Below are 26,920 nucleotides of genomic sequence, written 5' to 3' on the forward strand. Positions count from 1 at the left end.
AAGATGCTTTTTTTTTTTTTAAGTTTATTTATTTTTGAGACAGAGAGAGACAGAGCATGAATGGAGGAGGGGGCAGAGAGAGAGGGAGACACAGAATCGGAAGCAGGCTCCAGGCTCTGAGCCATCAGCCCAGAGCCAGACGCGGGGCTTGAACTCACGGGCCGCGAGATCATGACTTGAGCTGAAGTCGGACGCTTAACCGACTGAGCCACCCAGGCGCCCCACCAGTGAAAGATGTTTAAAGACATCCTCTTCCACAGGGGAAAGACACCCCTGTCACCTGTAAACTACCCACAAACAGGACTGTTTCTCACACAGCATAAATAGAGAAATCACCAAATCCTCCATTTAAGGAAGCCCTTCCTGAATTCTAGGCAGACCTGAAGTCATCAAATATTTTTGGCTGCTTCAAGTGACTCAGTAGAAGAAAAGTGGAGATACAAAATAGGATATAAATTCACTTGAAACCAGTAGATAAACCCTCCTCAGCTCCCATGCACGCAGCCCCCTTCTTTCTCTTCCCCATCCATTCTAGTCCACCTTCTCTCCTATTACTGCCCTAATATGCTCATTGTAACCAGCCTCCCCCAGCACGCAGAGGGCGACAGGGAGGAGGGAGCCACAGTGTTGTTGGCATCTAGGGCAGTGTTTCGCCGACAGCTGGACCTCACCACTCACTGAAATCACTTGGGTCTCTCCAGGTTTGTCCAGATTCTCAAAAACGGCCTCTTGTCTATCGGCTCGGACTTCGATGAGGTTTTGCTTGTAGTTAACAGTGAGGTCCCTCTCCTGGATGATCTCCTGCAGTGCAGCAGCGTACTTCTTAACCCCAAAAATTGCTCCGAGGGAAGTGTTGAAGATGATATTGGCCTTGGATCGCTTCCCCGTCTGGGAAAAAAGGAAAGGACAGAAACAGCCGACACCAAAGCATTACTTCAGCCACTTCGTTTTTTAACTTACACAAGAATTAAAACCCTTACAAGAGAGCTCACCAGCTTTCTCTATCACCAGCCACCGGTGGGGCGAGGCCTCCTTCTTACTTTCTGCCAGTGACACAGCAACTAAGGGCACATTTGAGTTGGGGGGGTTAAGAGGGCACTGCTTATTTGCAGGCCAGAGATGAAGGTCAAGTCCAGGGAAAGATGGGCTGAACTGTTTATTCATATACTCATTTGTTCATTCACTCAATAAATATTTAATGAGGTCCTACAGCTGGTCAGGCACTGTTCTAGGTGCTGCAGGAACAGTAGTGAACAAAGTTCCCATCCCACTGGCTCATACACACTAGAATTCTTCGTATGTTTCAGAGGCTAATATTCTCCCAGATGCCTAAGATCTTATGACGCCTGAAAGAGAAACTTCCTCTCAGCTGTCCAAGACTTAGAAGAAAAGAGTTTTGCAGAGACAATTCCAGGAAGGAAGAAACAACTCGTCTCCTCCCCTTTTCCTTTGTTCAGTTCCTTTTCAGATTTGCTCAGCTGAATCATACTATTTGAAAGAAGTGAGGTGGGTGAAAACCTCCAAAGGCTGTGCCATCCAGGAATTCTCTTGAATCAGAAGGCCATTTCTTAGAAATAGAAAAGATGAGAAAGAATGAAATCTGGCCTTTTGTAGCAACGTGGATGGAACTGGAGAGTGTTATGCTAAGTGAAATAAGTCGTACAGAGAAAGACAGATACCATATGTTTTCACTCCTATGTGGATCCTTAGAAACTTAACAGAAGACCATGGGGGAGGGGAAGGAAAAAAAAAAAGGTTAGAAAGGGAGGGAGCCAAAACATAAGAGACTCTTAAAAACTGAGAACAAACTGAAGGTTTACAGGGCGTGGGAGGGAGGGAAGTGTGGGTGAGGGGTATTGAGGAGGGCATCTGTTGGGATGAGCACTGGGTGTTGTATGGAAACCAATCTGACAATAAATTTCATATTTAAAAAAAATAAAAAATAAAAAAATTTAAAAAAAGAAAGAGGAATGATGAGTCCAACTGTTGCTTAATTCCCCAGGGGGGTTGGCATAGGTTTGCATAACTCAGGTGAAGGCTTCCCAGTGTGGTTCCAAGCACACGTCCAAAGGTTCTTTGGTCCCACCTGCCCCTTCCCTTCTCTCCCCTTCTCTCACCTGTCCCTTTACAGAACCACAGACTGCTTTGAATCCTGACACTGCCTCAAGTCAGACCACGCTGTGGTAAACCACATGTGACATGTCACACAAGGGCCGGAGGGCGAGAGCAGCTTCCCGGAGCTTCATGCCAGGTATACTCAGGCTGTGGACACTGGCTCTGACACGTATCTTTGAGGAATGCTGGGAGTGTCCCCACCCAAATACCTCTTTCCACTAAGGTTTGAAGTTCTAGGTCAACATTTTTTTTTTTTTTTGTCTTTAGAATTGGCATTTGCCTACTGTATTCTCAATGATGTCTATTAAGAACCTGAAAATATACATAACCTTGAACTTAAGCGGGAGCAATTGAGGATACTGTATGTGTAAGAACAAACAATGTACAACAAATTGTCCAACTATATGGAAATATTTAAACAATGTCTAACACTGCTCCCCAGTAGATTTCTATATACACATTAGAAAGTATGTTACAAAGACTATTTAATAACAAGGAGTACATCTAAATTTGCATGGTATGATTGTAACCATGTTAAAAAATGTACAGGAAAAAAAATAAAAGGATGTGTCAAATTGATAACAGCAGCTATATCAGAGTAATTGGATTATAGGGACTTCCTTTTTTTCTGGTTTATAAGCCACCAGTTATATAATTTTATACATATGTAATAAAAATTTAGAAATCAGAAAGGTATTGTGACAAGGACAAAATGGAATTCTGGCATCTCTTTATTAGCACCGTCTGCCCTCCTTGTCTCTGTCCCTGGACAGGAAGCATACCTTCCTGAAATAGGCTTCTGACAGATACATGATCTTCTGGGGGGCCCCAGCACACTTTACAGGGGTATTCGGGAAGGTGAAGATGGCATTGCCCTCTTTGAAGTCTTGCAAAGCTTTCCACGTCTTCTCTACTGTCTTCACCGAGTAATTGGACCCGATTTTGGGATGCTCAAAACCTTCAGGTAAGCCTTTAATCTGCAAGAAAGCACACCAAGAAACGAGTTTTTTAACAAAAGCGCAAATTCACAGGAGTGTAAATTTTTTGACCAAAGTGCAAAAACTCTTGTTTAGAGCCTTTGTTCTCTGCCATTTCTATAACCTCTCGAGTATTTCAGTCCAATTATTAGCCCCCAGTATTCACCCACACATTAGAGCAGGCAGGAAGGTGGGTGAGGGATCTGCTAAGACCAGGGCTGTGGGGCCTGAAGTCAACTGTCAACCCACAGAATGGGCCCAGCCCCAGGGAACCCCTTCGCCTCCCTGGCCTTGAGACCATGATTTGGACAGACTTCTTCCCACCATCACAGGGAGGACAAGAAGCCAGCCATACTTCCCTTTTGGAGAACGAGCTGCCATCCTGGGAAGAAGAAGAATGACAGACAGAACCAAGAGCCATACTGTCAATAATCGCAAATGTCAACTACCCATTATCGAAGGTTGTACCATATCAGACTCTTGGCAAAGGCAGTAAGGGCAGGTAATTAAAAACATGGACTTGGGAACCCCACAGATCTGGCTTGAGTCCCAGCTTTTCTACTTACAAGTGTTATGACCCTGGGTAAATTACCTAATATCCCTGAGCCAGTGGGGTTTCAAAGTATGGTACCCGGGAACTTCCTAGAAATGCAAATTATCAGGCCCCACCCAGACCTACTGATTCAGAAACTCAGGGGCAAGCCCAGAAACCTGTTTTAACAGGATCTCTGGGTGGTTCTACTGTACACCAAGAAGTTTATGTTCCTCGCCTGTAAAATGGGGAGAAAAGTAACTGCTTCGGAGGGTTGTTGGCAGAAGTATGTGAAACCATGCATGGAAAGCGCTCGGGCAAATAACACCCACACAGTAAGTGCTCCAGAGGTGTTAGTGTATTCCTGCCAGGAAGATTACCTGGGCGCTTGTCCTAAATGTTAGGAGGTTGATAGAGGACAATGAAGATGGAATCGATTGAGTTGAGACTCAGGCACCAGTTCTTCCAGCAAGAGCAGAGAACGGTCAAACAACAGTCATCAAGATGCACTGGTCCTTCAGAACCCTGCCAGGCTGCTCTCCAGGCCATAGGGCCACCACTCGACACCCATCCCTCAGCTCTCAAGGAAACAGAGGGCTATGGTCTCCTCCTCAGTGTAAAAAGCAACCATTTCTCCGATCATATCTCCTGCTGCAGTTTAAGTAGTTATAATATCAACAGTCTCAACAATCATCATCATTATGATTATCATTATTATTATAGGATCACCTTGTATTTTAATGTTTCTGAAGTTTCATCCCATGCTAACAGTGGATATTCGCTGCATGCCTCTGAGGCAGGTGGGAAAACAGTACTGGCTCCTAGGCACAGACGAGGAAACTGAGGAGAGCAAGGTTGAGAGACCCACCTAGAATCTTACAGAACCAGATGCCGAGGCTCCTGACCACTGCCTAGGGTTCTTCTCACACGACCTCCATACTTCCTGGTTCCCAAAGCAAAACGCACTATCCAAGAGACAAACAAACAGCTGATCTTTCATCTCCCTCATCACTTTTCTCTACTTCGAAGACATTGTTGTCAAGGAAAAAGGTGCCACAAAGTGGTAACCAGGTTTATTTTAGGGAGACTGGTCACAAAGGGCCGTTTTTGACTCCTCATCCAATTCAAGTTGCTTCCCTGGGAACTCGGGAGCAGAGAGGGGCAGGGAGAGTCACAGAAAGAGAGGAGACCTCACTCCCCCTTTGGCCGAGCTGGCCAGGGAGCAGGACCTCACACTGCAGGGACTCCATGGAGCTTGGGAGGGGAAGAGGCAACTCAGTCCTACACAGCAAGGTAGTTTTCCTGTGAGTGTGAAAAAGCCTGCTGTTTTGCAAGAACTGCCATTAGGGATGGACACACTAAACTCAGATTAAAGCTTAAAGCTAAAATATATCATTATCACTGACAGAATCTTAGAGATGATTTTTCAAAAACCATAAAACGACCACTGAGAAAAAAAAAAAAACAAAACAAAACTAAGAGGATCCCTTAGAACTGTTTCTTGTCAAAACGAATACAAAGCAACTAAATACAGCATTTGATCTTAGCATAAGTAGGCCAGTGTAACACAGAAGTAGTTTAAAACGGTACCTTCTCAGGTGCCTGGGTAGCTCAGGCCATTAAGTGTCGGACTCTTGATTTCAGCTCAGGTCATCATCTCACAGTTCTTGAGTTCAAGACCTGTGGTGGGCTCCACACTGTCAGGGCACAGCTTGCTTGGGATTCTCTCTCCCTTTCTCCCTGTCCCTCTGCCCCTCCCCTGTGTTCTCTCTCTCTCTCTCTCTCTCTCTCTCTCTCTCTCTCTCAAAAGTCAATAAATAAATCTTAAAATAGTACCTTCTCATAGTCCAGCTGGATTCCAAGAGCAATAATAAGATATTTGTAGGAGATCTGCAACACAAAACAGTAATATTTTAGACCAGGATCCCAGGAGCGGCAGTCCTCAACCCCACCCCTGTGTGGCCACCATCATGTTTCCATTTTTTAATGTGTATGCCTTGAGGCTGTGGGTGATGGGCAGGGCACAGGGAGGGAGGCACACTCCAGTTTGCCACCATGTCTGCCATTCTCTGTCACCTCACACCTCAGTGTTTCGCAAGTACTGTATTGTATAACCACCACCACCACCCCCCCGCCCCCAGGGCTTGAGACTCTTGTATTTTTACATAGTGGACAGCGATACAAAGAAGTCACAATTATTTGTATGGTGCCTGTGTTAACACTTTCTCATGCTGAGGGGTGGGAGAATCACTTCCTCATCTTAAAAGACAATCAACTTTCTTTAAAATCTATGGAGTGATGTGTGAATCCCAAGCAAATCTGACCTGTCGTGTGGATTGGACCAACATTGTGAGAAACTGCTCTTTTGAGGGCCATGGAAAAAAATGTGATATAATGTACCTGATCTTACTTAATGATCTATTTATAACCTAAAAGCTCCCTGTTTAAGCATGGGTATTGTGATCACTCATGCCAAGGGCAAAGTATCCATATTTATCATGATGGAAATGTGGGTTTAAGATCAGAAGGAAGACAAGTTGAGGCCAGAAGAGTGTAAGCAAAAAGGATATAAAGAAACAGAACTTGCAGGGGCAGCTGGGTGGCTCAGTCGGTTAAGTATCCAACTCTTGATTTTGGCTCAGGGCATGATCTTATGGTTTGTGAGATCGAGCCCCACCTCCAGCTCTGTGCTGACATCACAGAACTTGCTTGGAATTCTCTCTCTCCCTTTCTCTCTGTTTCTCTGTCTCTGTCTCTCAAAATAAATAAATAAACATAAAAGAAAGAAAGAAAGAAGAAAGAAAGAAAGAAAGAAAGAAAGAAAGAAAGAAAGAAAGAAAGAAAGAAAAAAGAAAGAAAGAAAGAAAGAGGACTTGCCCTGAAAACTAGAGGTGGAGAATGATTGTAATGAAAGTCAGGAGCCCAGAAAGGAGAAATGGGTTGTAATTAATTATCACAATCTTGTACTAAATGGAGAAGCAGAGCAGCGAGCGGAGCAGGTCACAACTGAAGAGAGAGAAGAACTCCAAGACCAGAGAGTGCTTGGCTCAGGCTGGGGAGCCATGGGCAGCAAGTTTCTGCAGAGGTCCTGCCCTGGGATCCAGGAGGCTCAGCTCCAAGGTCACCTCTACAGTGAGGCCTTTCAATGATTCCTCCCCACTGGCTCCTTCTGGGAGCTCTCTTAGTGTGGTGTACATGATGCATTATAGCACTGGTGCTATTATATAGGAGTACTGTCTCCTTCCACTACATTGACGACTCCCAGAAGATAAAGGTTAGGTCTTATTCTTTATATTCCTAGAATCTAGCACAGCCACTAAATTAAAGTGAGGAACTCAGTAATGTTTGATGGATGGATGGATGGATGGATGGATGGATGGATGGATGGTTTCAGTTGTTTATGAAATATATAATTTTTCAAAGTGGATAATATACACATCTTCCTCCATATGATTTGTCTATTCATGACAGCTGTGCCCTGAAACTCCTTGTTCTGTAGGAAAGTGTACCAGGCCCATCAACTACCTGACTGAACTATGTTGAGTCTTCAGGGTATGTGAGGTCAGATGGGACATGGGGTCGGAGCAGGAGGTGATGATCTACAGGCAAAACATGAACACTATCAACAAGAAAAACCTTTGGTTTGTGTCTGCCCTGACTGTCTAATAAGAGCATAATATTGATTATTTTTAAGGACTAGTAACTGTCAAGTTTAAGATTATAAAAAAAAAATCATTAAGGGAGAATAAACCCTAAGAGAGCAAAGAACAAAAAGAAAGCCTCAAGCCTTCTGAATGAATTCAAGTTTTGAGGCCAGATGATCTAAATTCTAAGGAATTTCAAAAACTTGTAGACAAGACTTTTGAGCAATGACAGAGAACAGTCTAGACATTGCCAGAAGGCTAAATACAGGCAAATATTCTAATTTTATACAGGGGAATGGGGGCAGTAAACTCTGATACTAATAACTTAGTAGATAGGATGTCCTCCATTGCAAAATTCTAGGCTCATTTGCTAAGCAAATGTCTCTTAGTGATTTGGGAAAAGAGTTCCAACACAGATTCACAGATTGTAAACTGCTTTCAGTCAGTCAGAAGTCAAGAACTCTGCTGGCACACAGTAGGTACTTAATAAGAATTCCCTGTTTCTTTTTTTCAGGTATTCTTTAACAAATAATAACAGTAACAATTTCTTGAGCATGCACTCTGTGCAGGGCACTGCTCTAAATCCTTCACATGTTTTGGGGTGCTTGGGTGGCTCAGTCAGTTAAGCATCTGACTTCAGCTCAGGACATGATCTCCTGGTTCATGAGTTTGAGTCCCATGTGGTGCTCCATGCTGACAGCTCAGAGTCTGGAGCCTGTTTTGGATTCTGTTTTGGATTCGGATTCTCTCTCTCTGTCCCTGCCTCACTCATGCTTTCTCTCTCTCTCTCTCTCTCTCTCTCTCTCTCTCTCTCTCTCACACACACACACACACACACACACAATAAACAAACATTAAACATTAAAACAATTTTTTTTAATCCTTCACGTTTTAATCCGTTTAATCCTCAAAATAACCCAATGAGGTAGAGGTGGTATTACTCGTCCCATCTTATACAGATAAAGAAACTGAGACACAATTTGTTCACAAATATTTATGGAGCACCTTCTATGTGACAGATCTTGTGCTAGGTCCTGGACAGATAATACCGAACAAGAAAGATACATTTCCTACCCCTCCAAGAACTCAGCCTAATGGGTGAGATAGGTATTACCAGATAATCACACAAATAATTACTAAATCACAGAATGCTGTGATAGCGTGTCCAGAGGATACCTGACCCAGTCCAGTAGGTTAGGGAAGGCTTTCCTGAAGGGGTACAGCTAAGGTAAAGCTAAGTAGGAGTTAGCTAGGCAAAGAGATAGAGTCAGCATGTGAAAATGTCCTGGGGAAGAAGGAGGCCAAGGCATGTGAAATGAAAGGAAAATCTACTGGAGCAGAAATGAGACAGAGAACAGAACCAGAATCAGGTTAAGTCTGGAGAAGGACAAGGGTCAGCCCACACAGAGCCTAAGGGACACATTTCAGACAGAGACCCTTGCATCAGGGAAGAGTCAGAGACACAACGAGGCTGGATTTCAGCAATCCCTTCAACTCAGTCTTGAAAAAATAGTGAAGTGTAAACTAAGAATGGAATAATTTTGGTAAATTTTTAGCAAAAAATATTTGCTGAAGAATGTTGATTCATTGATGCGAACTAGAAAAAGCTCTCTAGAGACAGAGATTTGGTTTTACCAAATTAAAACCCTGAACTTAAATGAATCTATCATAGATAATGGCTAGGGGGAAAATGTTAATCGGATGACAGAGTCACAAATCCAAAAGATCCAGGCAAGTTGGGAAGAGGAACTAAAACCAACAAGACAACATCTCCCCCATGAGATGTTTTATGCAGATCTCGGATATCTGGCTAACATACTTAATAAAATCTTGGAAGAAAGTTCTGCCAGCTCACGGCAATTTCTTCCCCAGCCCTAAAACAAAACCCTGCAACTTTCCTAAGAGTCTGAGCTTTACATGTCTAAGGCTCAGAAGTGAGAACACCTACCAGTGCCTTTCATTCTTAAGACATGGGACAAGTTTATGATTCTTAAGATATGCACAAACCCAACCACAGAGGACTCTGAGCCATACATGTAATATGGAGGGGTCTAATCAAGGAGGCAAGCACTGCTGTACCAAAGAGATGATATATGTTGTCAGGGACAGGTGCCCTGGCCCCACAAGCAGTGAACTGGCAGAGGAAATGAGCCCCAAAGCTCAAACTTGTCAACTATGAATAATCTTCTGTTTAATTCTGTCTGTTCTCTTAGAGACGCTGGAGAAAATAAGTTCATCAACAGGGAGAGATAAATAATTTTTAAGTATGTATGTATACATATATTATGTATAGAATATGGTATATATCATATATGTAATACATAGAACATATATATTCTAATCCATTACATATTTCCATATCCATATATGGCTTTCTACATATATATACATACATGTACATATATGTATGTAAATATATGCACATTTATGTATGTATGTGTGTGTGTGTGTGTGTATATATATATATATATATATATATATATATATATACATATATATAGCCTGACTTGACATTGGTTCATATGAGAAAAACACCCAGAAGTTTGAACTGACCTCAAGCCCAGCATGAATCAGCATTGTGGTAACTGCCTGCTAAAAAGGCAAATGCTAACTTAGGCTATATCCAGTTGTGGGAGAGAATGATCTCACTCTATTCTGGGCTATTCTGTAAAGTTGCCTATTCTTCCAGGCAACCTTTTTCATGGGGGCACTAACAAGCCAGATGATGTCCAAAGCAGGGTAGAGAGAACAGTGAGAGGATCAGAGACCACAAAACAGGAGAAAGAATTGAGGAAAGTGGAGACGGGGCACAAATCTACCTGAAGAATAGATTTACACAGATGATAAGAGCCATCTTCAAATAGTTGAAGGATTCTCCCACAGAAAAGAAAAGATATTCTTGGCCAGGCTACAGGATAAAACAAGGGACAAGAAATTATTGAGGCCAATAACACCCTGGGGGTCTAACGAAGAGTATGAAAGTAGTTACAGAAATGGATTCTGACTCAGTAAAGGCAAAAATTTCATATAACATGTCTGTCTGTCTGTCTGTCTGTCTAAAAAATGGAGAGGGATCACTTGTTATCAGAGAGCTCCTTGACCCTGGGACATGTAAATACCAACCCATTTTAAATTCAATCCCTCCCCCACGTGCCCCCATCTCAGTTACTCTGCTGTATTTATTTTCACTAATACTCATCACCTTCTAACACACTATATAATTTACTTACTATGTCTATTAGTTATCGGATGCCCTTCCCCACTTGAATATAAAATCAAGGACAGTAAGGATTTTTGTTTCTTTTAGTTCACTCATGCCTAAATCTGTATCTAGCTTACAGAAGATGCTTAATAGGGGTACCTGGCTGGCTCAGTCAGTAGAGCATGCAACTCTTGATCTCAGAGTCATGAGTTTGACCCCACATTGGGCATAGAGCTTATGAAAGAAGAAGGGGAGGGGAGAGAAGGAGAGGGAAGGGAAAGAGGCACCTGGGTGGCTCAGTCAGTTAAGCTTTCAACTCTTGATATCAGCTCAGGTCATCATTGAGCCCCAAGTCAGACTCTGTGCTGAGCACAGAGCCTGCTAGGGATTCTCTCTCCCCACCCTCTCTCTCTCTCTCTGCCCCTCCCCCTCTTGCTTACACACAATCATGCTCACAGTCTCTCTCTCAAAGTAGAAAATATACTTAATAATTATTTGTGGGAAGAGGAAGGCAGGCAGGCAGGCAGACAGACAAGCAGGCTGGCTGGCTGGCTAGAGAGCCAAAGATCAATAACGCTATAAGGCAGGTACTCCTGATCTGGGTTTAGAAAAAAGCTACAAAGAATCTCTGAACTCAGTGAAATTAAATGCAAAATTTGGTATGTATGTGAATTTTCTAGACAGGGCTTATTTTCCGGTGTTCAGAAAAATCCATGACCCAAGGAAGGGTTACAAATGCCTGTCACCAATGAGCCCCTGCTTAGAGGAAGGGATTGGACTTGAAACCCTTCAGATCCCCACCCACTTCCAGATTCTACAGCTCTGTGAAAATGCCAGAGTGCACCGCCTGCCACAGCCATGAGCGTGGCAACAGACAAGAGGACATGACACTGCAGATGCCTCCTGAGCCCATCATCTCACCATCAGTCAAACACAGGGGCTTTGATCTCTGGGTGATGGGAGGAGACTCTAAATGGTACTGAACACTTGAGAGCCTCAAGCTCTAGCCGCAGAAAATAAAATCTTCCTAGCCCTGGCACAATCCAGACTCACACAGTCCCTCATCACTCTGGCATAGCAACCCCTGGTGTAACTGGGATGGATATTTTCCCACATCCCCTTCCTCTGGGAGGTCAGCCATCAGGTAAAGAAGCTGGCTGTTTCAAAGGTAAAAGAAGGGAGGTTTCTGGTATTTTAACACATAGCAGTAGTATTTGTTGAATAAACATTCAGATGCAAGATACTGTACCAGGCAACAGAGCAATAGTGGGTGTTCAACAAACACATGTCTTAGTTGTTCATTTATTCAGCATCACTCAGTCCTTTTGTCTACCCCATCCTCCAATCACCACATGCTTTCCCACCTCATGCTGTATCAACACACATACATCCATGAACACACATTCATATATGTTGCTCTCTCTCCACGAAGCTGTCTAGCTTGGTAACTGTTGTGCATTAACACAAGCCCTGATTAACAAAAGCCAAAGGCCCCCAGTGGTTACCTCCTTGCCATTGTCCGTGTGGATGCAGTTCTTGTCCGGGTTCAGCTCAATCACTCTGGCTTTGATCCATTCTACTCCAGATGGTATCACACTCGCAGTGGGACGGCCTGACGAGGATAACTGTTTGGCACCTGCACCCACCAGCGTCCAGATTGGCTGGTAGAAGTGTCTCTGAGAAGCAAAGTATTTGGCGATTCAAAGGGTTAAAATTAAAGGCACATGAGCTAGACTCTCAGTTACTCCCTCCCAACTCTTGGATCATCACAAGTAGAAGTCTTAGAAGTTTAGCCTCCTCCCTCCATTGGTGTCTCCCATTATGCTAAGCTCTGAAGGGCAGTCACCCAACATAAGAATTCTGCCAAGAACATTAAAAAAAAAAAAAAGCCATCAACTATGTTTCATGACCATTGTATTATTTATTGCTCAAAGTTGACTTGGTGCTTAACACGTACATGTTATATATACATGCATACATACATATACATGATGGATACATTTACACACACAGACATAAAGGAAAATCAAGCGTAGAATCCTAAATATGGTTCCTTAGAAGCATCTGGAGACTACAGTAAGTCTGGAAAGTTTATAACCATTTTTGAGGAGTCTCAAAACTTCTTTTTTTTTTTAATTTCAAAAAAATTTTAGTATTTATTTATTTTTAAGAGAGAGACAGAGTGCGAGTGGGGGAGGGGCAGAGATAGATGGAAACACAGAATCCGAAGCAGTCTCCAGGCTCTGAGCTGTCAGCACAGAGCCCAATGTGGGGCTCGAACTCGTGAACCACGAGATCATGACCTGAGCTGAAGTCAGACACAACCGATTTAGCCACCCAGATGCCCCTCAAAACTTCTTTAACTTCCAACTGTGTTTCCCAAGCCCATGGAAGACTACATACATTCCCCATCAGCCCCAGTACACCCTCCTCTTCTGAGGCTTTACACCTGAAGCCGGTAGGCACCAGATTCTACCTTGTGATGCCAAATTCCCACTGTGTCCTGGAATTCTCCTGCTTCAGATGGTCCTCTCTTGATATAAGTTAGTTTCGAAAGTTCTAGACTCATGGACAAAGGGCAGATTGATCTAATGGCTTCTGAGAATCCCAATACACTCATGGAGTGGCCTGGGGGACCAAGAACTCTCAACACTGTCAAAACGCCTTAATCTGGCTGGACAGAGTTGCCAGCCACAGAGCAGTAAAGAGGATATGACAAATGGCTTTGCAATCTCCCTACAGCCAGTAATGGATGTGATCAAAGACGAGGGAGGCAGACGCCTCCAATGGTGAGAACTTACTCATTTCAACTCCATCTTGAACAGAAAAAGGAATAAAGATAGAAGCCCGGACTCTTTTTCAGACTACACACAAGCATCAGCTCCACCGATCACAACACAGGACACAGGAGGGAAAGTACCAAACCCCTGAGCCCCTGGCAGCACCTTTGAAAGACTCCTGTCCCAAACTTCCTCACGGGGAAGGACCAGGAGGCCAGGATTCTGGCCTCCTAAATTGTGCCCATTGCTTCAGAAGAGCCCTCATACAAAGAGTAACCCCAATGGGAGACCTGCCCATGGCTTAGCTATAATACACCACAGGCCCCTGACAGAGCTCTCAGATCACTGTAATTTAAAACACGGATCCAGGGGCGCCTGAGAGGCTCAGTCGGTTAAGTGGCCAACTTCAGCTCAGGTCACAATCCCACAGTTTGTGGGAGCCCCACGTCCTTCTCTACACTGACAGCACAGAGGCTGCTTTGGATCCTCTGTCTCCCTCTCTCTCTGTCCCTCCCCAACTTGCTCTCTCTCTCTCTCTCTCTCAAAATAAACATTTAAAAAAAATTTTTTTTAACATGGATCCTGAATCAATCACTTTAGAAAGGAAAATGGTTGGGCACACCCCCTCTACTCTACTCTCAGATCACAGCATACAGTGATTACAACAGAGATTACAACAAAGCCCTAGGCAGTGCATGAGGAACTGGGGAGACTTCTTGAAAAGGTGTGTGCTTTTCTTGACCTACCCTCCCCACCAAACAGGCATTGGATCCATTTTGCTTCCCTCCCAAGGGCACAGGCCCCAATGGGTACATACCTAGTACCTTAGGAAACCTTAGTCAAACCCCCAAAACTCTGGAATCATTTTGCTGAAGCTTTGCTGAAGCTTTGAGGACCACCTTAAAATGTTGTGCATGAAATAGTGCCATACAAACACTTCCCAACTTCCTTTCTGGTATCTCTACCTTTTTCTGCTTTATTATCTATTTGTAAACCTTCGCATTTAAATTTCCCAAACCCCCTAACACCTTTCCCAGAGGCCTCCCTGCTGCTCAACTCATCACCCGTTCTCCAGACTAGAACGGAGAAAGGAAAGTACAATGGTCACTGATTTTCTTCTGGATGCTAGGTTGGAATTGGGAAGCTTTTGTGGGTTGAACTGTCTCTCTCAAAAAGATATGTTCAAGTCCTCCCTACAGTGCCTGTGAATGTGATCTTATTTGGAAATAGGGACTTTGCAGATGTAATCAAGTTAAGATGAGGTCAGACTGGATTAGAATAGGCCCTAAATCCAAAGACTGGTGTCCTTATAATAAGGTCAGACGAAGACACTAAAGACACACAGAGAGAAGGCCACGCGAAGACGGAGGAAGAGACTGGAATGAAGCAGCTACAAGCCAAAGCATGCCAAGGATGGTCCACAACCACCAGAAGCTAGGAGAGAGGCCTGGGACTGACTGCCTCTCCCCTCCACAGCCTTCAGAGGGAGCATCACCCTACTAACACCTTAGCCTCCAGAACTGTGAACAAATAAATCTATTGTTTTAAGCCACAAAGTTTGTGATAATTTGTTATGGCAATGCTCAGAAACTAATACAAAGAAGACCATAACAGCCCAGAGATCTGTCCTCTCTCTCTCTCCCTCTCTCTCTCTTTCTCCCTCCCTCCCTCTCTCCACCTTCGCCCAGTCCTTTTAGACAGCCTGCTTTTTGTGCCCAGAAGGAGAAGCACTAATCTGGGAACGTGACGACACAGTGCCTGACAGCCATCCATGACCTACCCCTGAACACACAGGTGCACGTGCACACACACTCACGTACTCAGAACAGGGACACTTACCTCACTGGGCTCGACAACGGCCACGTTCTCTGCACCCACTCTCCTCTTCATGCGGGCAGCCATGGTGATCCCGCCACTGCCCCCACCCAGTACCAGCACTTCATAGTGGTTCTTGGCTGCAAGGCTGGCCCCTGTGTGCAGCCGAAGTGGGCCAGCCTGCTGAGTACCCAGCCTGAGGAAGCAGGCAAAGAGCCGGGCCCGGGGGCCAGACACCGCAGTGGCCAACGGGGTCATCTTCAGGCTGGAAAGGAGCAGACAAGGCTGTGCGTAAGGTAGGGACCCTATGGGACTAAAACATTTTCTTTCAGGCAGGAAGGGGGGGCTGGCGTCTGACCAGCTCTAGTTGGTTCCCACTGTCTATTCTCAAGACCCTTATATTCCCATCCGGCTGTGGTCAGAAGTCTCCTGGGAACACTCCACTGATAGCTAATAATTGGCTAAGCTTTCTATTATTCTCCCTCCTTCTTTCAGGACCCCTAGGACTTTTGTTTGAACTAGAACTTACCTTTTAAGTTCTAATAATTTGCCTACACTGGGGCGCCTGGGTGGCTCAGTCAGTTAAGTGTCTGATTCATGGTTTTGGCTCAGGTCATGATCTCACATTTCATGAGATGGAGCCCCACATTGGGTTCTGTACTGACAGCATGGAGCCTGCTTGGGATTCTCTCTTTCCCTCTCTTTCTCTGCCCCTCCCCTGCTCATTTGCTCTCTCTCAAGATAAATAAACTTAAAATAATAATAATCATAATAATAATTAGCCAACGCTTATCCTTGTCCATCCATAAACCTAGGGTGTCACCCATTCTCCTCTCAGGCACACTCTACAACTGTTTCTTTGACCTTTGAGCCTATCAACGATGTAGGAGTCCCCGAAGAGACACCTGTACAATTCCCTGCCATAAAGGGCACCCCAGACCTTGATGAAACAGAAACAGTCCAGAAGAAACCCACCTTCTACAACTTGGAGTTCAGAGCAAGGTAACTAGGGCTGTTGGCCCCACTCAGAGGCCTCGTGGCTCCGCCTGCTCACGGACATGCAGTGTTATCAAATCACTGGCTGCACATAAGCTAAAGCCCTCCACACCCTTGGTAATTGCAACCCGATGATTAAAAGGCCATAAAAGGAGCCCTGCCTGGTATCATAAAGTTATATTTTATGTAAAGAATCTGCACATGCTGCTGACTGGTCTTTTATTATATCCAATTCAGTAAACAATCTCTCCTTCCCAGTTCCCCCCAGAGACACACTTTACCTTTAGGCAAAGGTGTCTCTTTGCTGAGCCGTTAGTGCAGTGGCAGTGAGAAAGTGAAAGCTTCTCAGAAACTGGCCCTGGCTTCACCCCATCCACAGAAGGGGCCCTACACCTTGGATGCCACCTACTTACCAATAGGTGAAGGGCCCAGACTCAAAAATATCACCTTCTCTGGGTATTCCGTGGCCCAAATTTCACCATCAAGTTTAGTCCTCTGGGTTCAACAACCCTTTATTAAAATGCAAACACAGCTGGGGGATAACACTTCCAGCTGCTGAGGTCACTAACTTCTCACTGGGAACAATTTAATGGTATGATTTTCCCCCAACAAAAGAAGAAGAAGGCTACACGAGGGGATTAAACAAAGCCAAGAGGGGGAAAGGATGTAAAAGGAAGCAAGAAAGGCTCTGGAGGAGGCAGAATCAACCTAGTAGGAAGGAGGAGCCAAGTGCTGATTTTAATTAGAATTAACTATTCCAGGGTTTGGGTACCCACCCCACCACCCCCTCCCCGCCCCCCACAAACACACAACTTCCAAGCGAGGGAGGTGGGAGGATTTGAGTGCCCACAATAAATAGGGCAGGCTCATAAACTGTAGCTAGAAGTTTAAAATCAGTGTGACCCTTCTAGAAAGTAACATTTCTCAGCCGTTGCCCCTGCATTTCCATTTCTGGGATTCCAGACTAAGGAAATAACTAATAATGCTAAAGAAAAAAAACCTTTACACAAGTATTTCTCACATATTTATTCCTAATATGGTGAACCCTCAGTTAAGTGGCTTGTGGACTGGCTCTGATTACATCCTGGTTACAAAAAAAACTACAGACTCCACATTGGCCAGAGAAGGCTTGGGGCCCAGTTTTAACTAACATGAATTTACGACTGACTCAATTTAATGTGGTAGGGAGGGGCAGGGAATAGCAGTCTGAACGTCAAAACATCAGGGAGAAAGGTTAAATATGGTTATATAAGATAATGGGCGATTTTGATTTCTTCCGCTTTTCTGTGTTTTATAAAGTGTCTACTACATACATATGTTAATGTTATAATAAAATCTTTATTTTGGTAAGTAACATTTATTAAGTCCTTTACACAAGCATTTAATTTGTGACCTGGATGCCATTATCATCTCCATTCTACAGATGATAAAATCGAGCCAGGGAGCTGGTAAGTGACTTCCTCAAGATGAAAAAGCCCGTAAGTGGTGGCCATGATTTGAACCCAGGCACTTTGGTGCCACAGCCTCTGTTTTAAACCACCACTGTACTCTACTGTCTCTGTGATCTTTATCAACAGCAACAAAACACTGCCTATGCGATGATGTTAAAGGAAAAAAATCCAGACATATATTTTCCATACTTCCCAGAGAAGGCAAACTATTTTTTTATGGTACTGACACCTCAATATTAATGTTTTGATGTAACTATAATTGGCTTTTTCCTCTTCTTTCTGTGTGCTTTTCTCAAGTGTTCTTTAATGAACTCTAGATTCTTAAATTTTAAAAATCACTCAATTTGATTTTTGTTTTTAATTTTTTTTTCAACGTTTATTTATTTTGGGGACACAGAGAGACAGAGCATGAACGGGGTAGGGACAGAGAGAGAGGGAGACACAGAATCGGAAACAGGCTCCAGGCTCTGAGCCATCATCAGCCCAGAGCCCGACGCCGGGCTCGAACTCCCGGACCGCGAGATCGTGACCTGGCTGAAGTCGGACGCTTAACCGACTGCGCCACCCAGACGCCCCAAGATTTTTTTTTTTTTTAAATGACTGAGGAGTGGAGGAAACCACCAAGTTGGATGTTGCTGTTTGGTAGGGAAAGAAGATGTTTTATGGTGAACAGACAGTTGTCACATTCTGCCTTTTCCTATTATCCACAAAATGACAGAATCACAGCAAAACCCTTCACTTCCCAGAAAGAGAAACCATTTTTTCATGGTCTTGACACTACATCTTAAAACCTCCTGGAAAGGGTTGAACAATAGCGATCGAGGAGGAGGCCTGGCTAAGTTCCTGGTTTCCAGCCACTCCATCCAACATCATTTAACCTCCTCATTCCCTTCCAGCCTAACACGCCATGGTTTTTCTCTTGAAAGAGGAAGAGTCCACGCAAATATTTCCCTCATTCAGCCAAGAAAGCTAGTTCTGTTTTATTTCAGCAGCTACCCATAGGCTGTTTCTGGATTCGATATTTGTAAACGCAAAGTCCTCTCAAACAGTTTTATCAGCTTCATTAATAACAGTCATCAAACAGAATGTCGTGGGGACTGATTCTATAAAAACTCTTGAACAAGATTCTGAGAACTTCTGTGTTAGTGAACACGCGGAAGTGCTGGGGGCGGGGGTCGCTACCTGGCTCCTACCCCCCACCCAACCCCGGTACCTCTGCTCTCTTCAACCAGGCTGTTTCCGTGTTGAAACAAACTTTATAATAAACTGGTAAGCATAAGTAAAGTGTTTTCCTGAGTTCCATGTATCATTTTCGTGAACTGTCAAAACTTAAGGAGTGGGGATCATGGGAGCCCCCAAACTTGTAGTCAGCCAGGCAGAGTGGGTCCCCTGGGACCCCCATTTGCAGCTGACATCTGAGGTGGGGGCAGTCTTATGTGGCTGCGCCCTTAACCTGTGGGGTGTGATTTAATTCTGGGAATTAACATCAGAATTGAATTTTTGGACACCCACTTGGTGTCAGAGAACTGATTGGTGTTGGAAAAACCATATATTTGGTGCTAGAAGTGATGTCAGAAAACATTACACAGGAACCAATAAGAAGGTCTGACATTGACCTAAATCAAGTCTATAGCAACAACCAAAACAACCAGACAATCGAAGGAAGCAACGGTCACACAATCTTAACCAGAAAGCAAACAGAAAAGAAAGGCCAGGCCTGACCTGGCCTTTTATGACAGTCATTGGATCAGATCAGAAAAGAAACAGATAATTTCTGTCAACCAAATTGAACTAAGAAACATAAATCTTACATGATTTCATACATAGTCTCTTGAAAAGGTACCCTGAAACTGGTGAGGTTAAGAAATAAGAATTAACTCTCTCTCTCTCCCTAAAATAAATAAAATGACAAAAAAATTTTTAAGGGGCACTTAGGGGGCTCAGTTGGTTGAGCATCTGACTCTTGATTTTGGCTCAGGTCATGATCCCAGGGTCATGGGATCAAGCCTCGAGTGGAGCCTGCTTAAGATTCTCTCTCTCTCTCTCTCTCTCTCTCTCACTCTCTCTCTCTCTCTCTCTCTCTTTCTCTCCCCCTTTCTCTTTCTCTCCCCTCTGCCCCTCCCCCAACATGTGCACACTCTCTCTAAAATAAATAATTTTTTAATTAAAAAAAAGAAACAAGAATTAACTACCAATGATACAGAAGAATACAGCCACTTTATCTCTACATTCTTAAGAGGTGAAACACACACTTTTAAAAAATAAATAAGGCAAACTTAACTTTCATTTAACATGTGCATGCAATAGATTTTATAATTAAATAATTTCATTATTTGAAGTTGGATAAACAGTCTTCAGTGAATCCTAAATCGAGTGCCTCCTGTAAGGGATCAAAATAAATGCTTTGCTGTATGTGTAGCCTAACTTGCAAAGTAAAATCCCTGCTGCCTGAAAGGAGAAGTCGGTCTCCTCGGCATCTCCCACTTACATCCCTGACTGCGGGCTCTGGGCCGCGGTCCAGACAAGTCTTTGGGCCTCCACGCCTTCCCACTGCTGGCCCCTCTTGCACAGGCAGTGCAGATCGCCTGTGTCAAAATCTCCTTAATCTCATGGCACATGACATGACACTCGCTCGGTGTCAGGATACCTGGCTGAGTTCAAACAGAGCGGGCCTCTAAGTAAGGATTATTCAGAGCATTCTTAATGAAAGATCCATGGGGCCAGCAAGACTTGTACTTAACCTTTCGGCTACTTTTGCGCTTGAGGAAACAGTGGGTCTTTGTATGGTTCACAATTATTTTACCTCAAGCCGACATCAGGCAGGGCCCTCCTTGCTTCGGGTTTCAATAACCACAAAGCCAACCTTCAACTTGTCGGCTTTGTAGAACACTTCCAAAATCAAAGCAAAAAATAGATAACGAACAGCCTCCAGCTCTGGTCACCCACTCTGTCCCTCCCACCCTACCTCTCGGCCTCTAGCTTCCCTGGGCCAAACTTACCCCGAGCTGTTATGTCCTGATGGTCTGAATCCCTGTGGGTCCCAGTCTCCGAGACACAAGTGAGCCTTGTCCACGCAGCACAGGTGGGGCTTTCCCCTAGTGCCCAGGTGGTAGGACTCCTGGAAGGTTCCTCCTCTCCCATCTGCTCCTCCCGCTTGGGCTCTCTAGGCTTATTTACTTAAGTCAGCCCTTAGGCTATCTATCACCAGTTACAGCTGTCAACCAATTACTCCCAGAAGACAGGATTTGATAGGAAGAAGTGGGGAGAAACTGTCATAATAATAATAGCTAACATTTACTGAGTATTTACTGGTTGTACTTTACTGACACCGTCTCAGAGACTCCTTAAAATAACTTTATAAAAGAGATGTTAGTAACCCTATTTTACAGATAAGAACATTGAGGTTTAGTATAAGGTTAGAGAACTTACCTAAGGTTATAGCACTAATTTAAGCAGCAGAGTTTAATTCAAACTAACTCTTCAGTTGGGTATTCTCACAGTTTTAGACCTAAGAGATAGTTGAGGGAACATGCCTCACAGCTGAATTCTATTTATGTTCAAATTTAAAGTAACTTCTGCCCCACGGAGAGGGGTGGGAAGGAATCTACAAACTGAAAAGTAAAAAAATTACATTTCTTGGAAAGGGGTGAGATACAACAATAATACTGATATAATTTTTAAAGAGCCCTTATCTTTTATAAATACATACTGAAATTCTTACAATTGAAATGATTTGGAATTTGCTTAAGGCGGAGTGGGTAGGAGCTTAGAAGACACAAGATTGGCCATGAGTTGATAATAATTTGAAGCCAACTACGGATATATGAGGGCATTCCCCATGTTAGTGTATTTTTGTACATATTGAAAAGTTTCCACAATAAAAAATGGGCACCTGGGTATCTTAGTCAGTTGACTGTCTGACTCTTGGTTTCAGGTTAGGTTGTGATCTCATGGTTCATGAGTTGGAGCCCCACATCAGGCTCTAACCTGACAGCACAGAGCCTGCTTGGGATTGTCCCTCTCCCTCTCTCAGTCTGTCTCTCTCTCTCTCTCAAAATAAATAAATAAACTTAAAAGAAGAAGAAGAAGAAGAAGAAGAAGAAGAAGAAGAAACAGCAAAAAACAAAAATTAAAAACCAGTGTGTCAGGGGCACCTGGGTGGCTCAGTCCATTGAGCGTCCGACTTCGGCTCAGGTCATGATCTCACAATTTGTGAGTTCGAGGCCCCCGTCGGGCTCTGTGCTGACAGCTCAGAGCCTAGAACCTGCTTCGGATTCTGTGTCTCCTCCTCTCTCTTCCCCTCCCATGCTCATGCTCTGTCTCTCTCTGTCTCTTAATAATAAATAAATGTTTATAAAAAATAAAAAAATAAAAACACCGGTGTGTCAGAGTGGGCAGTGACTTTGCTCTTTAGTTACTGAAATGGTAAGTTGTGGGCATATTTCAAGTAATAGCAAGATAACAGAAATACAGGTAATAGCAACATAATTATAATCATACTTCCCTCCCACGTGCACAGAGCTGTACAATTCACAGGGCCCACACCGGAACCTGCATGGGAGGTATGGATACCACTTTACAAACGGGCAAACTGAGGATCAGAGAGGCAAGGTGATCCTCCAAAACTCACACAATGAGTCCGCATCAGGGCTGGAGCCATGATGAATACTTTATGTGAACAACAACTTTTTCTGAATATCCCCTGGGGTAGCAAGGCAGGCATTAGCCAGAGCTCACAGTTCAGAGGAGAAGAGGGACCTTCTCCGGGCTCCAGATCCCGGGACAGCCTCTATGCTGGGTTGGGTAGGGCAGGGCAGAAGAATCCTGCAACCCCAAATGGCCACACATACCATCTCCCATAGGGGCAGGACTCCAGTCCTGATTTTATGGCCATCGAAGCCTATACGATTTAGGGACTGAAGTTACAAATACAAAATTAGATATGATAGTTAACGTTAACTTTGAATGAGAAAATAAATCACAATAAATGTCTGGATTCTTGGTGACTCAGGACTCTTTCTTCTGATCTGTCTTTGAGGCAATTTATCAGAAATACAAGCATAGAAATAATTCCTGGTTACAGCCTGGCTACCCCTCCCCTCCTGGAACCCCCCGCTCTGCATGCAGGTGGACCTATACAAGAGATGGCCCCTGAAGCTTGAACTCCATTTGCTTCTGGGTAAATCCACATCTAGTGCCTACAGCACTTCTTTAGGGCACACTGCCCACCCACCTGCCTGGGACTCACAACTTGCCAACCTTTCCTTTTACCAGTTCTGAGTTTTGCCAATCCCCCTCCCACCCCTTCCCAACACAACACGGCTTCTCTGAACAATCTGAAGCTACATCCGGATCCCTAATGTAAAACTGGTCCAGGGGCGCCTGGGTGGCGCAGTCGGTTAAGCGTCCGACTTCAGCCAGGTCACGATCTCGCGGTCCGTGAGTTCGAGCCCCGCATCGGGCTCTGGGCTGATGGCTCGGAGCCTGGAGCCTGTTTCCGATTCTGTGTCTCCCTCCCTCTCTGCCCCTCCCCCGTTCATGCTCTGTCTCTCTCTGTCCCCCAAAAAATAAATAAACGTTGAAAAAAAAAATTAAAAAAAAAAAACAAAACACTGGTCCATCACTGCCCTACAGCACATTCCTAAGTGCCAGGCACTGTGCTGGGCCCTTGAGGTGGACACATTATCCTCATTTTACAAGTGAAAAAAAGTTCTAGAAGATAGATTACATTCTCAAGGGCACACAGCCAATAAGTGAATTAAGTTAAATTAAATTAAATTACAAAATAAAATATAAAATAAAATAGAATCAGGATTCAACCAGAGGAGCCGGAAAAGAGTAAGGAAGAGAACGAAAGCAAACATCATCATTTTCCCTATGACATGGAGAATACTCCTGGGAACTGGCTTACACAATTATGAAAGCAGACAAGTCCAAGATCTTCAGTCAGCAAGCTGGAGACCTAGGACAGCCAATGGTGCACTTTCTGTCCAAAGATCAGCAGGCTCAAGACCCAGGAAGGGCTCATGTTTCAGTTCCAAGTATAGGCAGGAGAAAACTAACATTCCCGCTCAAGGCAATCAGGTAGGAAAGAATCTCTGTTAGTGGGAGGGTCAGCCTGTTGGTTCTATTCAGATCTTCACCTGATTGGATGAGGCTACCCACATTGGAAGGACAATCTGCATAAGGATTCCTCAAGAAAACACCCTCTTAGACACACAAGAGTGATGTCTGACCAAATGTGCGGGCACCCTGTGGCCCAGGCAAGTTGACACATAGTTACCTATCATACCCTCTGACTTAACCTATAAAACGGCAAATCCAAATCTAGAAAAATCTTAGGAAAGAAATTGTTACTACGATTGGATTAGTACCACTTTTGGGTCTCAAGAAAATGCCAAACATTGTCTCATAAATACTGTGGTTCCTTAATATGATCTCATCTTAATCTGAAGGGCATTCAAGTAAATGATGCAGTCATATTTGTGGTACATATCAAAGGCACTGGATCAGACACTTCATGAAATCTTTCTGGAGGTGTTTTGAGTCCTACTGTATTAATAATGTTTTTAATTTTTTGTATTTTAGGATTGTTTGACATCTGGGAGACTTGCTAATCCTAGAGAGACTGCCCCTCCAGTGCTAGCTAACTCCTTAAGACAGTAAATAACTTATCTGGGAGCACCCCTCTATTATGTAAACCAACCCATGGGGAGCCCATACTCCCAACCACTTCCCCCATCTGGCTGTACACTTCAGAAATCAGTATCCTTCTGCCCTAATTATTCTACCACCAGACATCAGATAACTGGGGTAGCCCCTATACCCCAAAGCCCACTAAAATTTATTCAAATGAGCCAACCCCAAACCTGGTCATCTCGTTCCCCCTGCCTCACAAAAACTACGATATAGGTTTGTGGGGCCTTGGGTGGCTCAGTCGGTTATGCATCGGACTTTGGCTCAAGTCATGATCCCCTGGTTCAAAAGTTTGAGCCCCACATTGGCTGCCTGCCTCAGATGCTCTGTCCCCGTCGCTCTCTGCCCCTCCCCTGCGTGCACACATGCACTCTCTTTCTCTCCCTTTCACAAATAAACATTTTTTAAAAATAAAGTGCTTTTTAAAAATAAAAAACTATTTTAAAAATAAAAAATAATAAATAATAAAAAATATACATTTTGCCCATGCTTTCCCCTCAATTTTCCTGCCTACTGACCCACCAGGTGCTTCCCCGTGTGGCCCAATGGGGGGTATCTTGCTCCTGTTCCCGGGGAACTCTGAGGAACAATTTCTTCCTTCATAGCGGTCATCTCCTGATGTGTTGGAAGATTTTATATGTGTAACAAATTTTTTTTCTCTGCTCCTCCTTACATTTCCGTTGAACTGTCAGGTGGCAGGCATTTAACTGTCAGGTGGCACATGGCAGGGAGGGAGACAGGGAGGGAGAGACGGAGGGAGAGAGGGAGGGAGACAGGGAGGGAGAGAAGAATTTTTTTTTTTAATTTTTTTTAACGTTTATTTATTTTTGAGACAGAGAGAGACAGAGCCATGAATGGGGGAGGGGCAGAGAGAGGGAGACACAGAATCTGAAACAGGCTCCAGGCTCTGAGCTGTCAGCACAGAGCCTGACGCGGGGCTCGAACTCATGGACCGCGAGATCATGACCTGAGCCGAAGTCGGCCGCTTAACCGACTGAGCCACCCAGGCTCCCCTAAAAAGCAATTTAATTACATATTACTGTGGAATGTTATAATTATGTGGGTGATTGGGTCAAATTTTTACAAGTAAATAACATAGCTACAGTATAATTTTTTAATGCAATAATTACTCCAGAAGAATAGAGCACTGGACCTTCCTTTCCTTTGTCATATATTTATCACCTGCTCTACCAAAACGAGCGATCTTCTCCACCAAGGAAAGTCTTCCCATCCTTTTTGTCCTTTTACTCTTGATAGAGGGTAAGTGTCATTAGCCAGAGTTGCTCAGAAAGGGGTTTAAGGAACAAGTTTTCTACAGGATAGAAATACATGTGCACATTCACACCTATACGAAATTTGTCTCAATCATGCAGTGGCTAAATTTGCAGAGCCAAAAATCAGGAAACATAATCTAAGCTACCTTTTTATTTACAGATTTATTTCCCGCACAACAGGTCTGCAAATTAAATTATATTTAGCTGTGCTAAATGTGTAAGTATATCTTTATGGAAAGAGTAGAGTTACATGAAATCTATATGATGCTAAGACTGTTTCCACAAGTGCTAATTGAGAATCTACTACACACCAGGACCTGTGCTGCTGGACAGACACCTCCCCACCCCAGTCCTGGTCCTGGTCCCAGTCTATTAGCTTCAGGTGCTAAGGGCAGAACAGCACAGCTTTGCCACCTAATTATAATGTAGGCCAAGAATAAGGGTGAGCCAAATTCCAGGGGAAAGTTTTTTCTTTTGATATGATATGGTCTAATTTAAATATTAGAATGTTAAAAATAAGCCATGAAAAAGCTAGAAGAAATTTTTTTTTAAGTTTACCTATTTATCTTGAGAGAGAGTGAACACGGGAGGGACGGAGAGAGAGAGGGAGAGAGAGAATCCCAAGCAGGTTCCATGCTGTCAGAGTAGAGCCCTACACGGGGCTCAAACCCATGAACTGTGAGACCATGACCTGAGCTGAAATCAGGAGGTGGATGCTTAACCAACTGAGCCGCCCAGGCACCCCAAGCTAGAAGAAATTTTAAGTGGACCATTGGCATCATTGCTGAGTAATATTTTTTAAAAAAAATCTTTCTTAGTGTACCACAATTACCACCATGCTGGGTAAGATTCAGAAGGAAGTAAGGAGAACAGTAGAGAAAAAAAACAAATCATCTTAGAGACCACCTAGAGCACCAGAAACAGACAATTAGTAGAAATATAAACATTAAAGGCTCTGATGGTGAGGGCTTAGAATGAAGTGAGGAACATATTACTGAACACTGGGGAAAAAGGATCCTTGTTATAGAGGGGCAGAAAGCTTAAGATAATTCTGTCCTACAGTTATGTGAGAAGGAGAATTTGTAAGAGATAAAATTGAACATTTAGCTGAGGAAATTCCCAAGCAAAGTGTTGAAGGTGCAGCCAGATTTCTTCTTGCTCCTTTAGGAAAATGTAAAAGAAAAGAGATAAACTAAAGGAAGAATTTGTTCAGCAAAAATGAACTAGGACTACTTACTGGCAACCACACACTATATTTGGTGACAAATCAAGGATGGCCCAGTGGGTGGAGCCTAGAGCCTCAGAGGATTATTCCCAGGCCTTGAAACCGAATGTAATTTGTCCAACTGGATTTTATTTTTATTTTTCTAATGTTTATTTTATTTTTGAGACAGAGAGAGAGAGAGACAAAGTGCGAGTGGGGGAGGGGCAGGGAGAG

At 43.8% G+C, this 26,920-nt stretch overlaps 1 protein-coding gene across 3 annotated transcripts in view; it reads right to left on the reverse strand.

Annotated features, from left to right (window-relative positions):
- SQOR (sulfide quinone oxidoreductase) overlaps positions 1-26,920 on the reverse strand; it is a 49,678-nt gene that overhangs the window by 12,656 nt on the left and 10,102 nt on the right. For 2 of the 3 annotated variants that reach the window (XM_011282854.4, XM_045059382.1), the window contains exons 2-6: positions 15,090-15,330; positions 11,976-12,146; positions 5,461-5,514; positions 2,898-3,092; positions 679-888 (exon numbers count right to left, since the gene is read on the reverse strand). In XM_011282854.4, coding sequence (XP_011281156.1) covers positions 679-888; positions 2,898-3,092; positions 5,461-5,514; positions 11,976-12,146; positions 15,090-15,323 — 864 coding nt within the window. In that variant the 5' untranslated portion in view covers positions 15,324-15,330. Of the gene's footprint in view, positions 1-678; positions 889-2,897; positions 3,093-5,460; positions 5,515-11,975; positions 12,147-15,089; positions 15,331-20,511; positions 20,536-26,920 lie in introns of those variants that run through there. The other variant, XM_045059383.1, reaches the window with a different exon arrangement.

This window comes from Felis catus, chromosome B3, assembly GCF_018350175.1.
Source record: "Felis catus isolate Fca126 chromosome B3, F.catus_Fca126_mat1.0, whole genome shotgun sequence".
In the NCBI taxonomy this organism is placed as follows: domain Eukaryota; kingdom Metazoa; phylum Chordata; class Mammalia; order Carnivora; family Felidae; genus Felis; species Felis catus.